This window comes from Peromyscus maniculatus, chromosome 1, assembly GCF_049852395.1.
Source record: "Peromyscus maniculatus bairdii isolate BWxNUB_F1_BW_parent chromosome 1, HU_Pman_BW_mat_3.1, whole genome shotgun sequence".
Lineage (NCBI taxonomy): Eukaryota > Metazoa > Chordata > Mammalia > Rodentia > Cricetidae > Peromyscus > Peromyscus maniculatus.
Window position 1 is genome coordinate 131,093,513 of NC_134852.1, and position 16,088 is coordinate 131,109,600.

The window sequence follows — 16,088 nt, forward strand, 5'->3', positions numbered from 1 at the left end:
ATCAAGGGCTTATGCCCAAAGTCTCTGGATACAAAGGCCAGTGCTCCCTCTACACCTTCAAAAGTATTAATCAGTTACCTACTATGTGTGAAAGACTATGAATAAACATGGCAACAGTCTTAGTGTTACAACGGGAATTGAGAAAGTAGAAAAAAGTCAACTAAGAAATAAGTACAATATAAAAAAGATTATTAATAAATGCAGTAAAGGCACAAAATGCTTTAAAATTCCCAGGGAATAGGGGCTGGAGCAATGGCTCAGTGGACAGATGTTTCCTACACAACATGAGGATTTGAGATCGCATCCTTGGCACCCACATAAAAAAGCTGGGCCAGGGGGACTGGAGAGATGATTCATCAGTTCCCAGCACTCACCATCCCTAACTCCAGTATCAGGGGACCTAGTGCCTTCCTCTGGCCTCCTCTGGTACCTAACAGGCATGCAGTGCACTCACATACATGCAGGTAAAACACGCACAAACAGCTGGAGGCATGGCCCATGCCTTTAATCCTAGCCCTCAGGAGTCAGAGGCAGGTAGATCTTTGTGAGTTTGGGGCCAGCCTGGTCTACAGAGGGAGTTCCAGGACAGCCAGAGCTGTATAGTGAGACCCTGTCTCAAATCCCCACCCCCCAAAACAATCAGTCGTTGGCATTCTTCATAATAAGTCAGAGAGTTTCAGGGATTTATCCCACTATTTTCACCAGTTTACCAGTAATTCCTCACCCATTCTGACAACTTTGCTCAAGGACAGTTTTTGAATTTAAATTTCTCTGGGTGATGAGCTAAGGGCTGACTTTTTGGTTTCCAATTGTGTTGCTTTTTTTTTTTTTTTTTTTTTTTTTTCCTTTTAGACAGGGTTTCTCTGTGTAGCCCTGGCTGTCCTGGAACTCACTCTGTAGACCAGGCTGGTCTCAAGATATCCACCTGCCTCAGCTTGAATGCTGGGGATTAAAGGTGTGCTTCACCACACCTGGCTTATTATTTTTCTAAATTAAAACAACAGTAACAAAAGATACAAAAACGAAGCCGGGCGGTGGTGGCGCACGCCTTTAATCCCAGCACTCGGGAGGCAGAGCCAGGTGGATCTCTGTGAGTTCGAGGCCAGCCTGGACTACCAAGTGAGTCCCAGGAAAGGCGCAAAGCTACACAGAGAAACCCTGTCTCGAAAAACCAAAAAAAAAAAAAAAAAAAAAAAAAAAAAAAAAAAAAAAAAAAAGATACAAAAACGAAAACCCAAGGAACACTGTCAATCAACACTGTGAAAAGTTTAGCGCCGGGGAGCTGTAATTCAGTGGTAGAATGTGTATTCAGCATGTGCAATGCACAGCACCAAATGACACTGAAGAAAAAAAGAGTTTGAAATTTGTCCAAGTCATTCCACCCATGTGAAGTTCAAACAGAGGTTTATCTAGGGCGTCTGGGGGAGATGCTGGTTCCTGGGGTGGTGACTGCTGATAACGTTTTCACACCTCATCTGAGTGTTGGCTACATGGATATGTTTACTTCACAGAAATTCACAGTGGCCAAGGCAGGAGGACTGCAGGTCTGAAACCCACCTGGATTACAGAACAAGACTGTCCCAAGTCAACAAACGAACAAGAATTTAAATTAATTATCTGAGTGGCACATCAGTTTAAACACACTATAAAATCAGATACTGTATGAGAACAAAACTTCTTCCCCAATTCTAAATGGAATGGTTCTTTACAGTTGGAGGGAGGGAGGTGCCACCACGGAAGAGCACGCAGGGAACGTCAACAGTGGGTGTTCTCTTCACTGAGCACAGGCTATGTATGGGTCTTTGTATGTGCACGGTTCTGCACAATCGTGCTTTCTGTGTACCTTACATATCGCATAACTAATTTTTAAAAGAAAAAACTCTAAAGACTAAGTACAGCTTCATTTTACTTTACATACTGGCAAATACTAGATTATTTCTCTTATATTTACTAAAAGTAAAGAGAAAACTTTTGTTTGTTTTGAAACAGGGTTTCTCTGTGTAGCCCTGGCTGGCATTGGAAAACACTCTGTAAACCAGGCTGGCCTTGAACTCAGAGATCCACCTGCCTCTGCCTCCTAAGTGCTGGGATTAAAGGTGTGTTCCACCATGCCTGGCTAGAAAACTTTTTTTTAAACCAGAGCTGATTTACATACTAGGAAAACTGAAAGAAAGTATACATCATCTTTGGTGGTTCAATTTCTCAAAAAACACTACTTAGAAAATGAATCCTGTTATTTTAGTAGTATATAACTGGTTCCACAGCAAAGTGCCACACATCTGAGAGGATGTAACCCTCTCACTGAGTAAATTACCTCAATTTCCTGTAACTGCTCCTGATTGGTTGTGTACATCTGCTGAAGAGAATCCTCCAACTCGGTGTTCCGATCCAGCAGCGTCTTTCCCAGTTCAGCAGCAAGCTGGAGATCTAGCACAACAAACATCTTAGAATGCGGCAAGTATGAGCTCACATCGACGTTTTACATAACCCAGCTCTTAAAATAAACAAGGCAAGTCCCAACACTCGCGAGGCAGATCCCAGTGGAATGTAGAATGGCCTAGAAGGAACTGTGAGTTCTACTTGAAATTCAGAATTGGGGTCAGCTAGCAGGTGAAGCACTCGTTCATGCACCCTAGTCAGACATAAAGACAGCAGTCTGCTTTAGAGAGATGTGGGCATTAGTTTAGGACTGATCATTCTGTAGCACAGTACTAAAATCATCATTTGGTAATAGACATATTCAAATCCTGACACTGAGATGGATCCTTGAGCCAAAGCACAGGCAGGCCTCTCAGCAGCCTCTAAAATTCCCATCAAGCTGCTGTGAACACAACTGTCAAAGTTTGTTGTCTGGGCTCCCCCCCCCCCCCCCCCCCCGACCCCCGTGGGATGGTCTGTATGTCAAATTACTCTGATTGGTCAATAAATAAAACACTGATTGGCCAGTGGCCAGGCAGGAAGTATAGGCGGGACTAACAGAGAAGAGAAAAGAAAGAACAGGAAGGCAGAGGAGTCACTGCCAGCCGCCACCATGACCAGCAGCATGTGAAGACTCCGGTAAGCCACAAGCCACATGGCAAGGTATAGATTTATGGAAATGGATTAATTTAAGCTATAAGAACAGTTAGCAAGAAGCCTGCCACAGCCATACAGTTTGTAAGCAATATAAGTCTCTGTTTTTACTTGGTTGGGTCTGAGCAGCTGTGGGACTGGCGGTTGAGAGAGATTTGTCCTGACTGTGGGCAAGGCAGGAAAACTCTAGCAACCCCCCCCCCCTCCCCAGATAGGGTTTCTCTGTCTAGCCGTAGCTGTCCTGGAACTCACTCTGTAGACCAGGCTGGCCTTGAACTCACAGAGATCCGCCTGCCTCTGCCTCCCGAGTGCTGGGATTAAAGGGATCCACCACTCTCAGCTATGTCTGGAGTCCTTAATTTTTTTTTTTTAAATCCATGTGTGTCTGCCTATGAGAGTTTATGTACCACTGAAGGTCAGAAGCAGGCATTGGATCCCCTGGAACTGGAGTTACAAGCGGTTGTGAGCTGCTTTGATGTGGGTGCTAAGAACCTAATCCAGGTCCTCCACAAAAGCAGTATATGCTCTTAATGACTGAGCCATCTCTCCAGCCCCCTAGCCTGAAACCTTAAGGCAACTAAGTGTTAATGCAAGAAACAGAGAATACACTAGTAGTAAGCTGCTCGCTTCACAAGTCTGTCTCTCACTCTCTCCCCCGAATTTCTGTCACATCTTTTAAGCAAAACAGCAATATGGTTTTGATCCATACTTCCCTTAAACACAAAGCTAGGCAATTCTTTCTTTCTCCTTTGGGGTGGGTGGGTGGGTGGAGCTTTACTCTGTTGCTCTGGCTGTCCTGGGAAGTCACAGCAATTCTTCTGCCTCAGTTTCCCAAAGGCTAGGATTACAAGTATGAACCCCCACATCTGGCTTCCCTGTTTTCCAGCTTATTTGCCAACTCTCTTCTTTTTTTTTTTTTTTTTTTTTTTTTTTGAGTTGTTTTAACTTTTTTACTATTAGCAACACACTGCTGTAAATCTTCATGTACATGTTTCATAGGTGCACATTTTCAGTAGTTTGAGGTTATATTCCTAAGGGTAGAATTGTTGAGTAACAGAGTAACAATGTTTTGCATTTTGACCAACCACCAGACTGTTTTGCCAAAGTGGCACACCATTTTACAATCTCACCAAATCCTTGTTTTTAAGGCTCTGATTTTTGTACAAAAGCATTCAATCATTCTGTCAGACCAAACCAGGAAAAGTAAGCTATAGTTCAGAGCTGTTCTATTCCATTTACTATGCAAAGCCAATCTTGGCGTTTGCAACTCTCAGCCCTTTTGAGTATTCTTGCAGTGTTCACCTTTTCCTCCACCACTTTTTTTTTTCTTCTTTTTTTCTGGTTTATTTCTATCTATTACAAATGTATAAAAAATCCTCCATCAACACTGCTGATAGCAGCAGAACCTTGAGAAATATACCTTTGGTTTGCCTCAGAAAAGGAACACATATTGTACTGTAAAGTTTATAAAATTGGCGCAAAACATTGTAATAATGCTACAATACAAGTTTTAAGAGTTCAGTGACTAATGGGGAGCCGATGGGTTACATGCAGAACTGTGAAAGCGATCTCACTTAGCCAGCTGTACACGTAGACTGTAAATCTACATTCAGATCATTTCTGAACTAAGACTATCATCTCAGTTTATCTGTTGAGGTCAACCAGGAAACCCTAGAATATACCTTGATTTTTGCAAAAAAACAAAATAGGGGGAGGGGTTTCTTCAGCATTTCAGTCCACGAGTAACAGTATCCTAACAGGCAAAGTGTTCTCTGTCAACATAGAATGAACTGCTGCTGGAGGTCAACTTGGGCTTTAATTTGCATTAGCACTTACATGCATAGTAGTCCAAGTTGTTGACCTCATGACTTTAAAAAGTAACTCTAAAAAAAAGTCTCATCAAAACAATATACCCTTTTATGAATTAAGCCTCAATTAAAAAAAAAAAGTAGCCCCAAATAAGCAGCAGCTCTGAAAAAGAAAATATAACTTAAGATATTTGAAAAAAAAACAAGGTGAATACAGGTTCAAAAGTAATTAAGATATATTTTCTTAAGGCTATCTAGAATTAGGCTTTAAAGAATTCTACCATTTCAAGTTTACCACTAGTTACTAGATACCTATTTACAAACAAGATGTTCACCTTTTTTGTTCCTTTATCAAGAGAAAAATCTACCTTCAGACTATGAGGGTGGTGATGGGGAGGGACTAGAAAACAAGATTCAAACAATCCCATGCAAATATCACATTTTTCAAATGGAAGAACTTCAAACTGCACTAGAAGTTCCAATCACTAAGACACTTTCCATTGAAATGACTTAAGTACAACTACATGGCACCAAGGTTTAGGCCTAATATAGGCCTGACAACCAAGTCCTTGTTTTCTGGAAGAAAGGCCTCAAAAGTCCCACTCAATTCCTTATAACAACACTTCAAAGATCAATTAGGTTTTCCTTTCCTTAATATTTTTGTTTTTGACTTCTAATCCTAAAGACTAGATTAAAACTTAGCTCATTTCCCAGAAGGCATTGCTTCCCTTTGCTCTATGAAAGAGTCCACCGAGACCTCTTCCTCAAAACCATCTAGCCCCCAGCCTCCAGCCTTTGCTTGTGATGCATCTTTCTCAACATCCTGAAAAGGTAATGTAGGTAAAATATGCTCATAAACATTAAAACTAGTTGTTAGAAAGACGTAACTAGCTTTATAATTTAAGTTTTAAAGCATAAATACTTGCAGCTTAATCTGCACTGACAATGATTGTCGAAGCCTAGAATTCAACATTTACAAATTCTCATTCACACACACAAAACACACTATTATCACACAACTAGTGTCTTGAGAGAATCTTCTGCTTTTTAAATCTTTGGCCTCCCAGTCAATCCCAAATTCAACCAACTTTTCCGAGTCCTGGTAGTTACCTGGACCACTGAGGCATTGCCACAAGACTTCTTCTCTTTTGAAACATCCTTTTTCTCTAGATATTAGGATAGCTACACCAGCTTGTTTCTTCTGTGGTGTATGTTGGTGTGGGATTATCTATTGCTTGATTTTTAATGGATGTGTTTAGCTTCTTTGGGTTGAATTTTCCCTTCTAGTGCTTTCTGTAGGGCTGGGTTTGTAGACAGGTATTGATTAAATCTGGTTTTATCCTGGAATCTTTTGTTTACTCCGCCTATGGTGATTAAGAGTTTTGCTGGATATAATAGTCTGGGTTGGCATCCGTGGTCTCTTAGTGTCTGCATGAGATTTGTCCATGATCTTCTAGCTTTCATAGTCTCTATTGAGTAGTCTGGTGTTATTCTGATGGGTTTACCTTTATATGTTACTTGGTCTTTTTCCTTTGCGGCTCTTAATATTTTTTCTTTGTTCTGTGTGTTTAGTGTTTTGATTATTATGTGGCGAGGGGACTTTTTTTTTGGATCCAGCCTATTCGGTGTTCTGTAAGCTTCTTGTATCTTCATATGTATTTCTTTCTTTAGGTTAGGAAAGTTTTCTTCTATAATTTTGTTGAATATATTTTCTGTGCCTTTGAGTTGGTATTCTTCTCCTTCTTCTATCCCTATTATTCTTAGGTTTGGTCTTTTCATGGTGTCCCAAATTTCCTGGACGTTTTGTGTTATGACTTTTTTGTCTTTAGTGTTTTCTTTGACTGACGAATCTATTTTCTCTATCGTGTCTTCAGTGTCAGAGATTCTCTGTTCCATCTCTTGCAATCGGTTGGTTATCCTTGTTTCTGTATTTCCTGTTCGTTTTGTCAGGATTTCTATTTCCAGCATTCCCTCAGCATGTGTTTTCTTTATTGTCTCAAATTCATTTTTGAGATCTTGGAATGTTTCTTTCATCTCTTTAATTGCTTTTTCTTGGCTTGATTTGATTTCTTCCCATTTTTTGTTCATTTTTTCTTCCATTTCTTTAAGGGAGTTTTTTATTTCCTCTTTAATGGAGTTTTTCATTTCCTCTTTAAGGGAAGTTTTTATTTCCTCTTTAAGAGAGTTTTTCATTTCCTCTTTAAGGAAAGTTTTTATTTCCTCTTTAAGGTAGTTTTTCATTTCCTCTTTAAGGAAAGTTTTTATTTCCTCATTGAGGGAATGTTTTATTTCTTCTTTAAGGGCCTCTATCATCTTCTTAAAGTCATTTTTAGGGTTGATCTCTTCTGTTTCTTCTGTCGTGGTATGTTTAGGTCTTGCAGGTGTAGAATCACTAGGTTCTGATGTTGCCATATAGGTCTTTATGTTGTTGCCTGTATTTTTGCACTGGCGTCTACTCATCTTTTCCTCTGTGCGGTGCAGGTGGTGTCTGTGTCTGAGAGTGCCTCTCTTGTTCTAATTTTTAGTCTTGGTTTAGTAGGGGTTCTTGGTTAAATTGGTGCTATTGGGCTGTTTCTTCAGGGACAGCTGATTTCAGTTGGTGAATTATATACTTATGATTCTCGTGATCTGGTTTGGTGACTGGGTAGTGCCTTCTTCTGTGTTCCCAGGTCACGTTTTGTTCATTTGTCAACTCCTCAGCTGATCTTGTTTCTTCAGATTTCAAACTGTAGGCATCTGAATCCTCTCCCAGATGGGTTTCAGCTGAGCAGGATAGTCTCACCAACACCTCCAAGTTGTTGGGTTTCACAGGATCAGCAGTTGGGCCCTGGGTTGTCCCCAGACGGAGTGTCCAGACTCGCCCTGGTTCCGACCCACGGAGATACCCTCTTCCCCAGGTGTTGGGGCTAGGGGCGTCCCCGCTCCAAGCTGTGTCCGCCCCTCTCCGTCCCTGGGCCTGTCCACCCCTGTGGCCCACCGCCACAGGCCCACCTGCGTCCACTTGTCTCCACCGCTGGGCCTGTATGTCCCTGTCAGCTGCCGCTGGGTCTGTCTACCTCTGCGGGTGGCCAATGGGCCTGTATGTCTCTGCCGGCTGCCGCCGTGGGCCTACCCACCTCTGCTTGTCACTGCTGCCGGGCCCATCCACCTCTGCGAACCGCCACGGGGCCTGCACGTCTCTGCTGGTTGCCGCTGGGCTTGTATGTCCCTGTCGGCCGCTGCCACCGGGCCCTTCCACCTCCGCAAGTCACCGACCTGCGTCCGCCTGTCTCTGCCGTGTGGCCTGTTCACTTCTGTGGGCCGCTGCCAGGCCTGAATGTCTCTGTCGGCCGCCGCCGCCGGTCCTGTCCACCTCCGTCTGCTTATCTCTGCCGCAGGGCCTGTACACCTCTGTGGGCCACCGCTGGGCCTGAATGTCTCCGCCAGCTGCCGCCGGGCCTAAATGTCCCTGTCAGCCACTACCGCCGGACCCGTCTACCTCCGCGGGCCGCCGCCACAGGCCTGCCAACTCTCTTCTTAGGCATTGAGCAAATAAGACAGGTTTGTTTATATTATATTACAATCAAAGGACTAAAGGTTCAGTAATCATATTAACAGAACAAAACAAAAAGACCAATGCTGGCAATGTAAATAACCTGTCAGGAGAGCGATTCTCAAGGGACACCTGTGCCTATCTCTTGACTAGTAAACCCTCCCCAGGAATCCTCCCCCAGGGAGAAGGAAAGGCTGTCAAACAGTTCTGACAACTTATCAGCCCACCCTACAGGACAGAGCTGAGCAGAGACAGTGGTAGGTAGGACGATGTCTTGGCCAGCATTGCTTAATTATATATACCTCTTGTGCTCTATTTTCACATACATCTCCTGCTAATGCTCCCTAAGTGGACATGGGGGTGCAGTCATTAGGCCCCTCAGTTTGTTCCTCTTCACAGTGTAGCCACACTAAATAAATCTTTTCTTTACACTATCACTTGTCCCTTTTTTTTTGTTTGTTTGTTTTTGTTTTTGCTTTTTTGAGACAGGGTTTCTCTGTGTAGTTTTGGTGCCTGTCCTGGATGTTGCTCTGTAGACCAGGCTGGCCTCGAACTCACAAAGATCTGCCTGCCTCTGCCTCCCGAGTGCTGAGATTAAAGGTGTGTGCCACCACCGCCTGGCTACTATCACTTGTCTTTAATGGTGTACTAGAGCTAGGTGGCTGAGCTTAGCTTGCAGGTGTTGCCAGAGTCCAAGCTTTTACTTTAAAAATTCCAGCAATTACAGTGACGCAGGTCATTGAAATAATTAACTGTGTAGCACATTGTATGGGCCAGCCCTATGATACAGTGGGAAATGGGATGACCCCTGGGCAGGAAGGTCTAAGGTCCAGTTCTGACTGACATTTTCTAGAACCGTGATTTTAACTGTTTTCATTTTTGTTATTTTTAATTGTGTGTGTTTTTGTCTCTCTGTGTGTAGGTATGTGAAATGAGTGTAGGTGCCCACAGAAGCCAGAGCTGGAATTACAGGTGGTTGTAAGTTGCCTCATGTGGGTGCTGGGAACTGAACTTTGGCCCTCTGTGAGAACACTACATTCTCTTAACTGCTAAGCCCCGCATATGACAATTTTAAAGGTCCCTACTCCTAACTGTCTTATTTGGAGAAGTGACTACTCTGTTAATATCAGATTGTAGCAATCAAATGAAATAATAGGAAGTTCTTCCCAAACTAAGTTGCAATACACAAAGTGTTTCTAGCAGGCACTGGTTTAGATGCCATTAGATGTCTGTTGCTGGGCACTATTCTAAACTCGGGCTACAGAATACTACACAGACAGAACAGGTGAAGGTCTGGCTTTGTTGACTTTGCTAGGCTACTAGGAAAGCTAGGCAGCACATAGGCACTAATTTTCAAACAGCATAGCACCATCACCACCAGATGCTGCTTTGACGACTATATTCACAGACGCTCACATATATATTCAGTAGTATCAGGTTATGTTTTAGGCATTGGGGATTATAAAGAATTCAGATTTTGAGCCAGGCGGATCTCTGTGAGTTCGAGGCCAGCCTGGGCTACCAAGTGAGTTCCAGGAAAGGCGCAAAGCTACACAGAGAAACCCTGTCTCGAAAAACCAAAAAAAAAAAAAAAAAAAAAAGAATTCAAATTTTAAAAAATGTTCTGCCTTCTTGGAGTTTACAGTCTATGGGAGAAAGCCGCAGGATAGAATATACAACAGAACAGCAGTCCTTGAGAGACCACGGAAAGCAAGGAGGATGTATGGAGGAGTGCAGATGTGAGAGGCTGAGCCACAGGCGACACACAGTAAAGATGTGAAGACACTGAGGAAGTGGACCTCTGCGGGGACAGAACTCCAGGCAGAGACGAGGCGAGTGCAAAGTCCCCAGGAGGAATCACGAGAGGAGCCATTAAGGAGGCCAATGAGACTGGAGTGGAATGGGACATGGGACATAGAGAGTAAGTCAGAGGGACCCCAATGTCGGCCAGCTTGGGGAGGACTAAACTAGAGACACATGACATTGCCTTTTACTCCACAGTAGGTGGAGAGACCAGGGAGGCTTGGCAGGGTCATTCTGGCTGCCTGCCGTATGAACACTCTGAATGGGACAGACAGAGCACAGTGATAAGACACTGTAATCGTCGAGAGAAAGAATGGCGGCTCGGACCAGACGCTGGAGATGGAGAAAAGGAACAGACTTCATCATGACTTGAAAGTAAAAGCTGTAAGGATTTGTTGATTAATTTGATACTGACTATAAGGGAAGAAAAGTTAAATTATGTAAGGAGGAATCTAATTTTAGCTATGGCTTGAAAGATGGGAAGTCATCATGGGACAGCCAGGAAATAACTCATCATATTCTACAATCTGGCAAGTAGCTAAGAAGAAGAAAGCAAGAAAAGAGAGTGGGGTGAGTTGAAATGGGAGAAGCAGGCAAAGAGCAACCATGTAAGATGTTACCGCCGTGGCAGAGAAATTCTGAACTGTATTCTATGGCAAGTCACTTCAGCTACTGGAACACAAACATGTATCTAAAAAATCCACATGATTTTAAGCTTAATTTTTAAAGGTTGACAAATAAGATTTAACATCAACCCATTAAACATCTAACCATCACTATTGGCAGTAAAAAGTTAACCTAGAATAAATGATAATAAAAAAACAACAAACTTCATTATATAGTAATGCCCACCCAACAACATAATTAGTATTGTGCTGGGTTGGTTTTCCTCACCAAGGAAAACAAAACACCAAAAGCAACAAAACCCACTATACACCAGAGTCCAGCTCAGCTTAAAAACAATACACATGTACATACACACTTTTTTTTTCATACAATTTATCTTGATTATGTTTCTTTCCTTCCCCAACTTCTCCCAGATCCTCTCCAGGATTGGAGAGAAAGCTAAAGGAGGAAATATGGGAGGGGCAACTAACACTAAAGGCCGTTTGAAAAGCCATGGAAACCTACCACTGTAGAAGCTTGTGTGTGTGCGTATATGTGTGCATGCACACACAAATATATATACAAATATATACATAAATGAAAGGAATCTAAACAGAGTCACCGAATAATAGGGGAGACAATGCCCCAACTACACATCTTATGCCACCAAGTAAAACCTCCAGTGCCAGGCTTGGGTTTCATCTTGTTGAGTAATAGCCAAAGGGGTTCCCCAGAAGCCCCAAAACATCACAGCCTAGTGGTTGCTCTCCACAACCTAATGGTAAGGAACTACTGCTGAAGGCAGTTACATCAATGAACCGAAAATAGAGCTGATCCTTAACTAGAAGCTCCACCCTGACTGACTAGTGTCCATGGTGCTGGCATGTACTTTGGATATCACTTATCACCTAGCTACAAACTGTGACCTACAAAAGTGACCTGTCTGCAAGACAGACTGGTACAATAGTGGCACAAATGTTACGGGAGTAGCCAACCACTTTTCTAATTGGATTTAAGGCCCATTCGATGAGCTGGAACCCATACCTGACACTGCTTAAGTGGCCAAGAACCTGAGACTAGACGGACCATGGCCTAAGGGAAACTTGCTATGTTCTTTTTTCTTGAGAGGAAGGTCCCACTGTTGACCAGGCTGACCTCTCATTCTCAACCCTCTTGCCTATCCTGCCAAGCAGCCAAGATTATACTACTTGTGCCATACATCCAGCATACTCACCTTACATATTTTTCACTATTTTAAAATGAAACAGTATTAACAGTTGCTAAAATATATTCTCTGATGAATTTTAACAATATTAAAATATATATTACCATTATTACATTAAGGCCAGTAAAGAAGCCAATCAAATTCTATCTTGTATTCATAAGCTAAAACCTTCACCAACAACTCAAAGCATTTAAGAGGCATTAATCTTGGTATGTTTTTATAGGATACAAAACCTAGTTTTTCAGATGAGACAACCTGAAGCACAAAACTATTCAAGTATCAATAAACTGCACATGGTGAATCACACACAGGCAAGGCAGAAACTATAGTCAGCAGGTTCTAACTCACATCACCAGGACTCTCAATCATCTACATCTGTGTAATGCTTTCTTCTCCCACCGCTGGAGCCTTGCACACACAAGTCAAGTGTTCTAAAATAACATCCCTAACCTCCTCCCCTCTAACCCCTCATATATAGTCTCACCACAAAACTTCGGTCTTAGACTCCATATTTCTGTCTTACAGTGTCAGGACTACAATAACAGGCATGTGCCCCCATACCTGACTGTGAAGTAGGTTGTTTTTTTTCCCTTCTTCAGTGCTGAGGCTCAAACCTAGGGCTTTGTACATTCTAAGCAAGCACTCAACCATTGAACTAAATCCTCAAACCCTTGTCTGTATAGTTTGAAGGCTGAAGAAAGTAATGTCCACACACTACTTCAAGGAGGGGATCACAAAGCTTCCATCACTTGCAAGTGACATCGAGGAGAAGTGAAGAGTTCAGCCACCTGGGTATTTGTGGCCAGCTTGCCCAGTGCAAGAACATCCACACCCAGCCAAGTTACTGTCTTTTTTCATGGAATGAAAAAGCTGTAATTGGACATGGTGAAGAACACCTGTAATTCCATCACTCTGGAGGCAGAGACAGGAGGATTGCGACACATTCGAAGATAGCCTTAGTCTACACACAGCAAGTTCCCAGCCAGCCAGGACTATGCAGAACAAGAACAAAAAAGAAGTATATTCACTGTGTGTGAGTGGCAGTGCATGCTTTAATCCCAGCACGGAGGCAGAGGCAGGCAGTAGATCTCAGTGAGTCTGAGGACAGTCTGGTCTATATATGTGTTCCAATCCAGCCAGGGCTACATGGTGAGGCTTGACTCTACTAAATAAATAAAAACAAACAAGCAAACAAACAAACAAACAGGGGCAGATCTCTGTGAGTTCTAGACAGCCAGGGCTATTTAAAGAGACCCTGTCTCAAAAAAAAAAAAAAAGAAATCAAAACAACAAAAAACTCAAACAAAATAAAAAACTACATATGGCTAATGGTGCAATAAGTATTTCTACTCATAGCATATGTGCACAGCATAGTCCACATAGAAACCATCACACTATTAAAGACATTTTGGGGCTGGAAGATGACTCAGTGGTTTAGAGCACATGTTGCTCTTGTAGAGGACCCAGATCCAATTCCCAGCACCTACATGGTGGCTGACAACCATCCATAATTCCACTCCAGGGATCCAACTACCTCTTCTGGCCTCCATAGGCACTAGGCATACACACAGTGCACATACATGCAAGCAAAACATCCATACATAGAAAGTAAATTAATCTAAAACAACAAAAACAAAACTGAAGACACCCCAACAAAGACACAGCATTAAAGCATCAGCATCTCCTAAATACTACCTAAGCCTTTCCTTGGGCCTGCTCTAAAGTGATACTACCTCACTGGGACAGTTCAGAAACTAACCAACGATGTTCTTAATTAGCAATTAACACCAGCTGACACAGATACATAAAACCATGTATGTGTGTGTGTGTGTGTGTGTGTGTGTGTGTGTGTGTGTGTGTGTGTATGTATGTATATATGTATGTGTGTATGTAATAAAGGAGTAAGCAAAACTGTTTAGAGGAACAAAGGGGACCAATGAGAGGCAGGGAAGGACCAAAAGGTAGACAGGGGATATGGAGGGAATATTTTCGTTAGGCATTATATACTTATATGAGAGCGTCTGTAAATAACACAGTACCATACACAATGAATACACGTAATGGAAAATATAAAAAACATAAAATAAAAACCAGTTCTCACAAAATAAAGGCCAATTCTCACTTATTTCCAAAAATAAAAGCAAACTAAGCCAAGTGAACCTACAAAAACATGTGCGCTGGAATGTCTTCAGGAACCAGACTTCCCGAGTTCCTCGGGCACTTCCACTCAGCTCTGAACTGCTTATGCCACCAACAGCCAGCAGTGTGCTTCCGGCTTCTGCAGAGGTCAGACATGGCCTCTGTTTTTGTTTGCTTGTTTGTTTCTCTTTAGTCAACAGCAAGTAAACAAGAATTTGAGACTCATCCTTATCTCAACCCTTAGTTCCAGTCAGAGTCCCCAGCAGGCTCAGCAACCTGAAGCTGCAGTCTCTTGAATAGTTCATGAAATGTTTAAAATTCTAGCAAGTCAAAGCTTAACTACAAGACAGCACCTGTGAAGTCACACTGTCTAATAGGACATTACTTCATCTGTCAGTGTAAAGACAACGGACTGTTTCAGTCTTTAAAAAAAGTGTCATTTCCTGTCGCATAGCATCTGGCCTCTATAACCAAAAAGAGCCAAAGAATGGCAGGAAACCCAAGAAGCATTTCTAAGTAATTGGTGGAGGGAACAAGAGAATGCTGAACATCCTTTAATTTTTTAATTACAACACAAAAGGAAACGAAACCGTATAGTTCCAAGGCGTTGCACACCTGTTTATCTCTCTATTACAATAAGGATTTCCACTGTCTTTTCTAAATCCTACTGAACTGGCCTGGCTTAGGCAGTCACTATAAATATCATAGATTTACAATGCATCAGTGCTCTACATGTTTGATATTCTTTTATTAATCAGTCTTGGCAGGTAATTTTTTTTCTTTAATGCTAGGGAATCAACCGCAGAACCTCATACACAATAAGCAAGGGCTGGACCACTGAGTCACATCCTTAGCCCTAATATGCTCCATTTTCACAATGTAGGCTCTTAGCTCCAGATTTCATTCAGCCCTCTACTTGGACCAAAACATTAGCAAGAGTACCTGATTTCTTTCTTTCTTTTTTTTTTTTTAAGATCTTTCTTCCAGAACTTATTACATTCTTCTCATTTTACTTGTTTCTTAAACATGAACAAACAAAAAAAGCAGAGGACAGCATTTTATTAGTTGTAATCTACAGCAGTAATTCAGTAACACGAAGGCTGGAAGCTTTTCCTATTACAAAGTCAAATGCGTCATCTGGTGACGTTTCTGTTCAATGTCTGTTGCCAACATGGCTATAATTGAGAACACACACTCTCACACACACCACCTCAACATAAACATCAAGAAAAAGGATGGTGTCAGTTTTAATGACCCTCTAAACAATGACGCAGCAATTAAATGCACATTAGGAATTCGGAGATGAGCTCATCCTGAAATTTAGAAAGACCTACTCATCTTGCAATGGAATTTCAGGATTCCTTTAGACTACTTCATTTGGTGCACCCCGAATCCTCATTCTAATGAGGATTCGCCTGCATCGCTCCACAAGTGACAAGTGTCACGGCAGCTGGTCTAGAGGAAAACCAGTCTTTGAAGTCTTTCCACTTTGCTCTTGGAGCACATTTCAAAGCAAGGGCCATCGTTACCTACACAGAAGGCTCCTGCTGGCCCAGAAAAGACCGTGCCCAGAGATTACTGTCAGTATTCTTAGTGTGCCAACGCAGTCTTCTAACAAAAGTCTCTCCGTCAAAGCAGTTCTGTGTCTGCGCAGCTCTACACGTAACAAGATATGAATAGGAGACCAGAGTTGACTGGGGTTAGAATGTTTTCGTTATTTCAACTTGAATAGAAAGGAAAGCCCTAACAAACGTTGACACAGTTTGTCTACTTAGATAAAGGCATCCATTAATAAATTAAAAAAAAAGGGATAGTCCTAAGGCTTTAGAGAATTTTTTTTTAAAGACGGATTCTTACTATTATAGCCTTGGCTGGCCTGGAGCTTGCTTTGTATCCCAGGCTG

General features: G+C 42.2%; 1 protein-coding gene across 3 annotated transcripts in view; it reads right to left on the bottom strand.

Moving 5' to 3' along the window:
* The window catches only part of Cdr2 (cerebellar degeneration related protein 2), a 31,762-nt gene that overhangs the window by 11,739 nt on the left and 3,935 nt on the right, over nt 1-16,088 (bottom strand). For 2 of the 3 annotated variants that reach the window (XM_006980329.4, XM_076551638.1), the window contains exon 2: nt 2,315-2,427. The exons of the other annotated variant lie outside the window; for it this stretch is intronic. In XM_006980329.4, the coding sequence (XP_006980391.1) occupies nt 2,315-2,427 (113 nt within the window). The remainder of the gene's footprint in view (nt 1-2,314; nt 2,428-16,088) is intronic. 3 annotated transcript variants of the gene reach the window in all.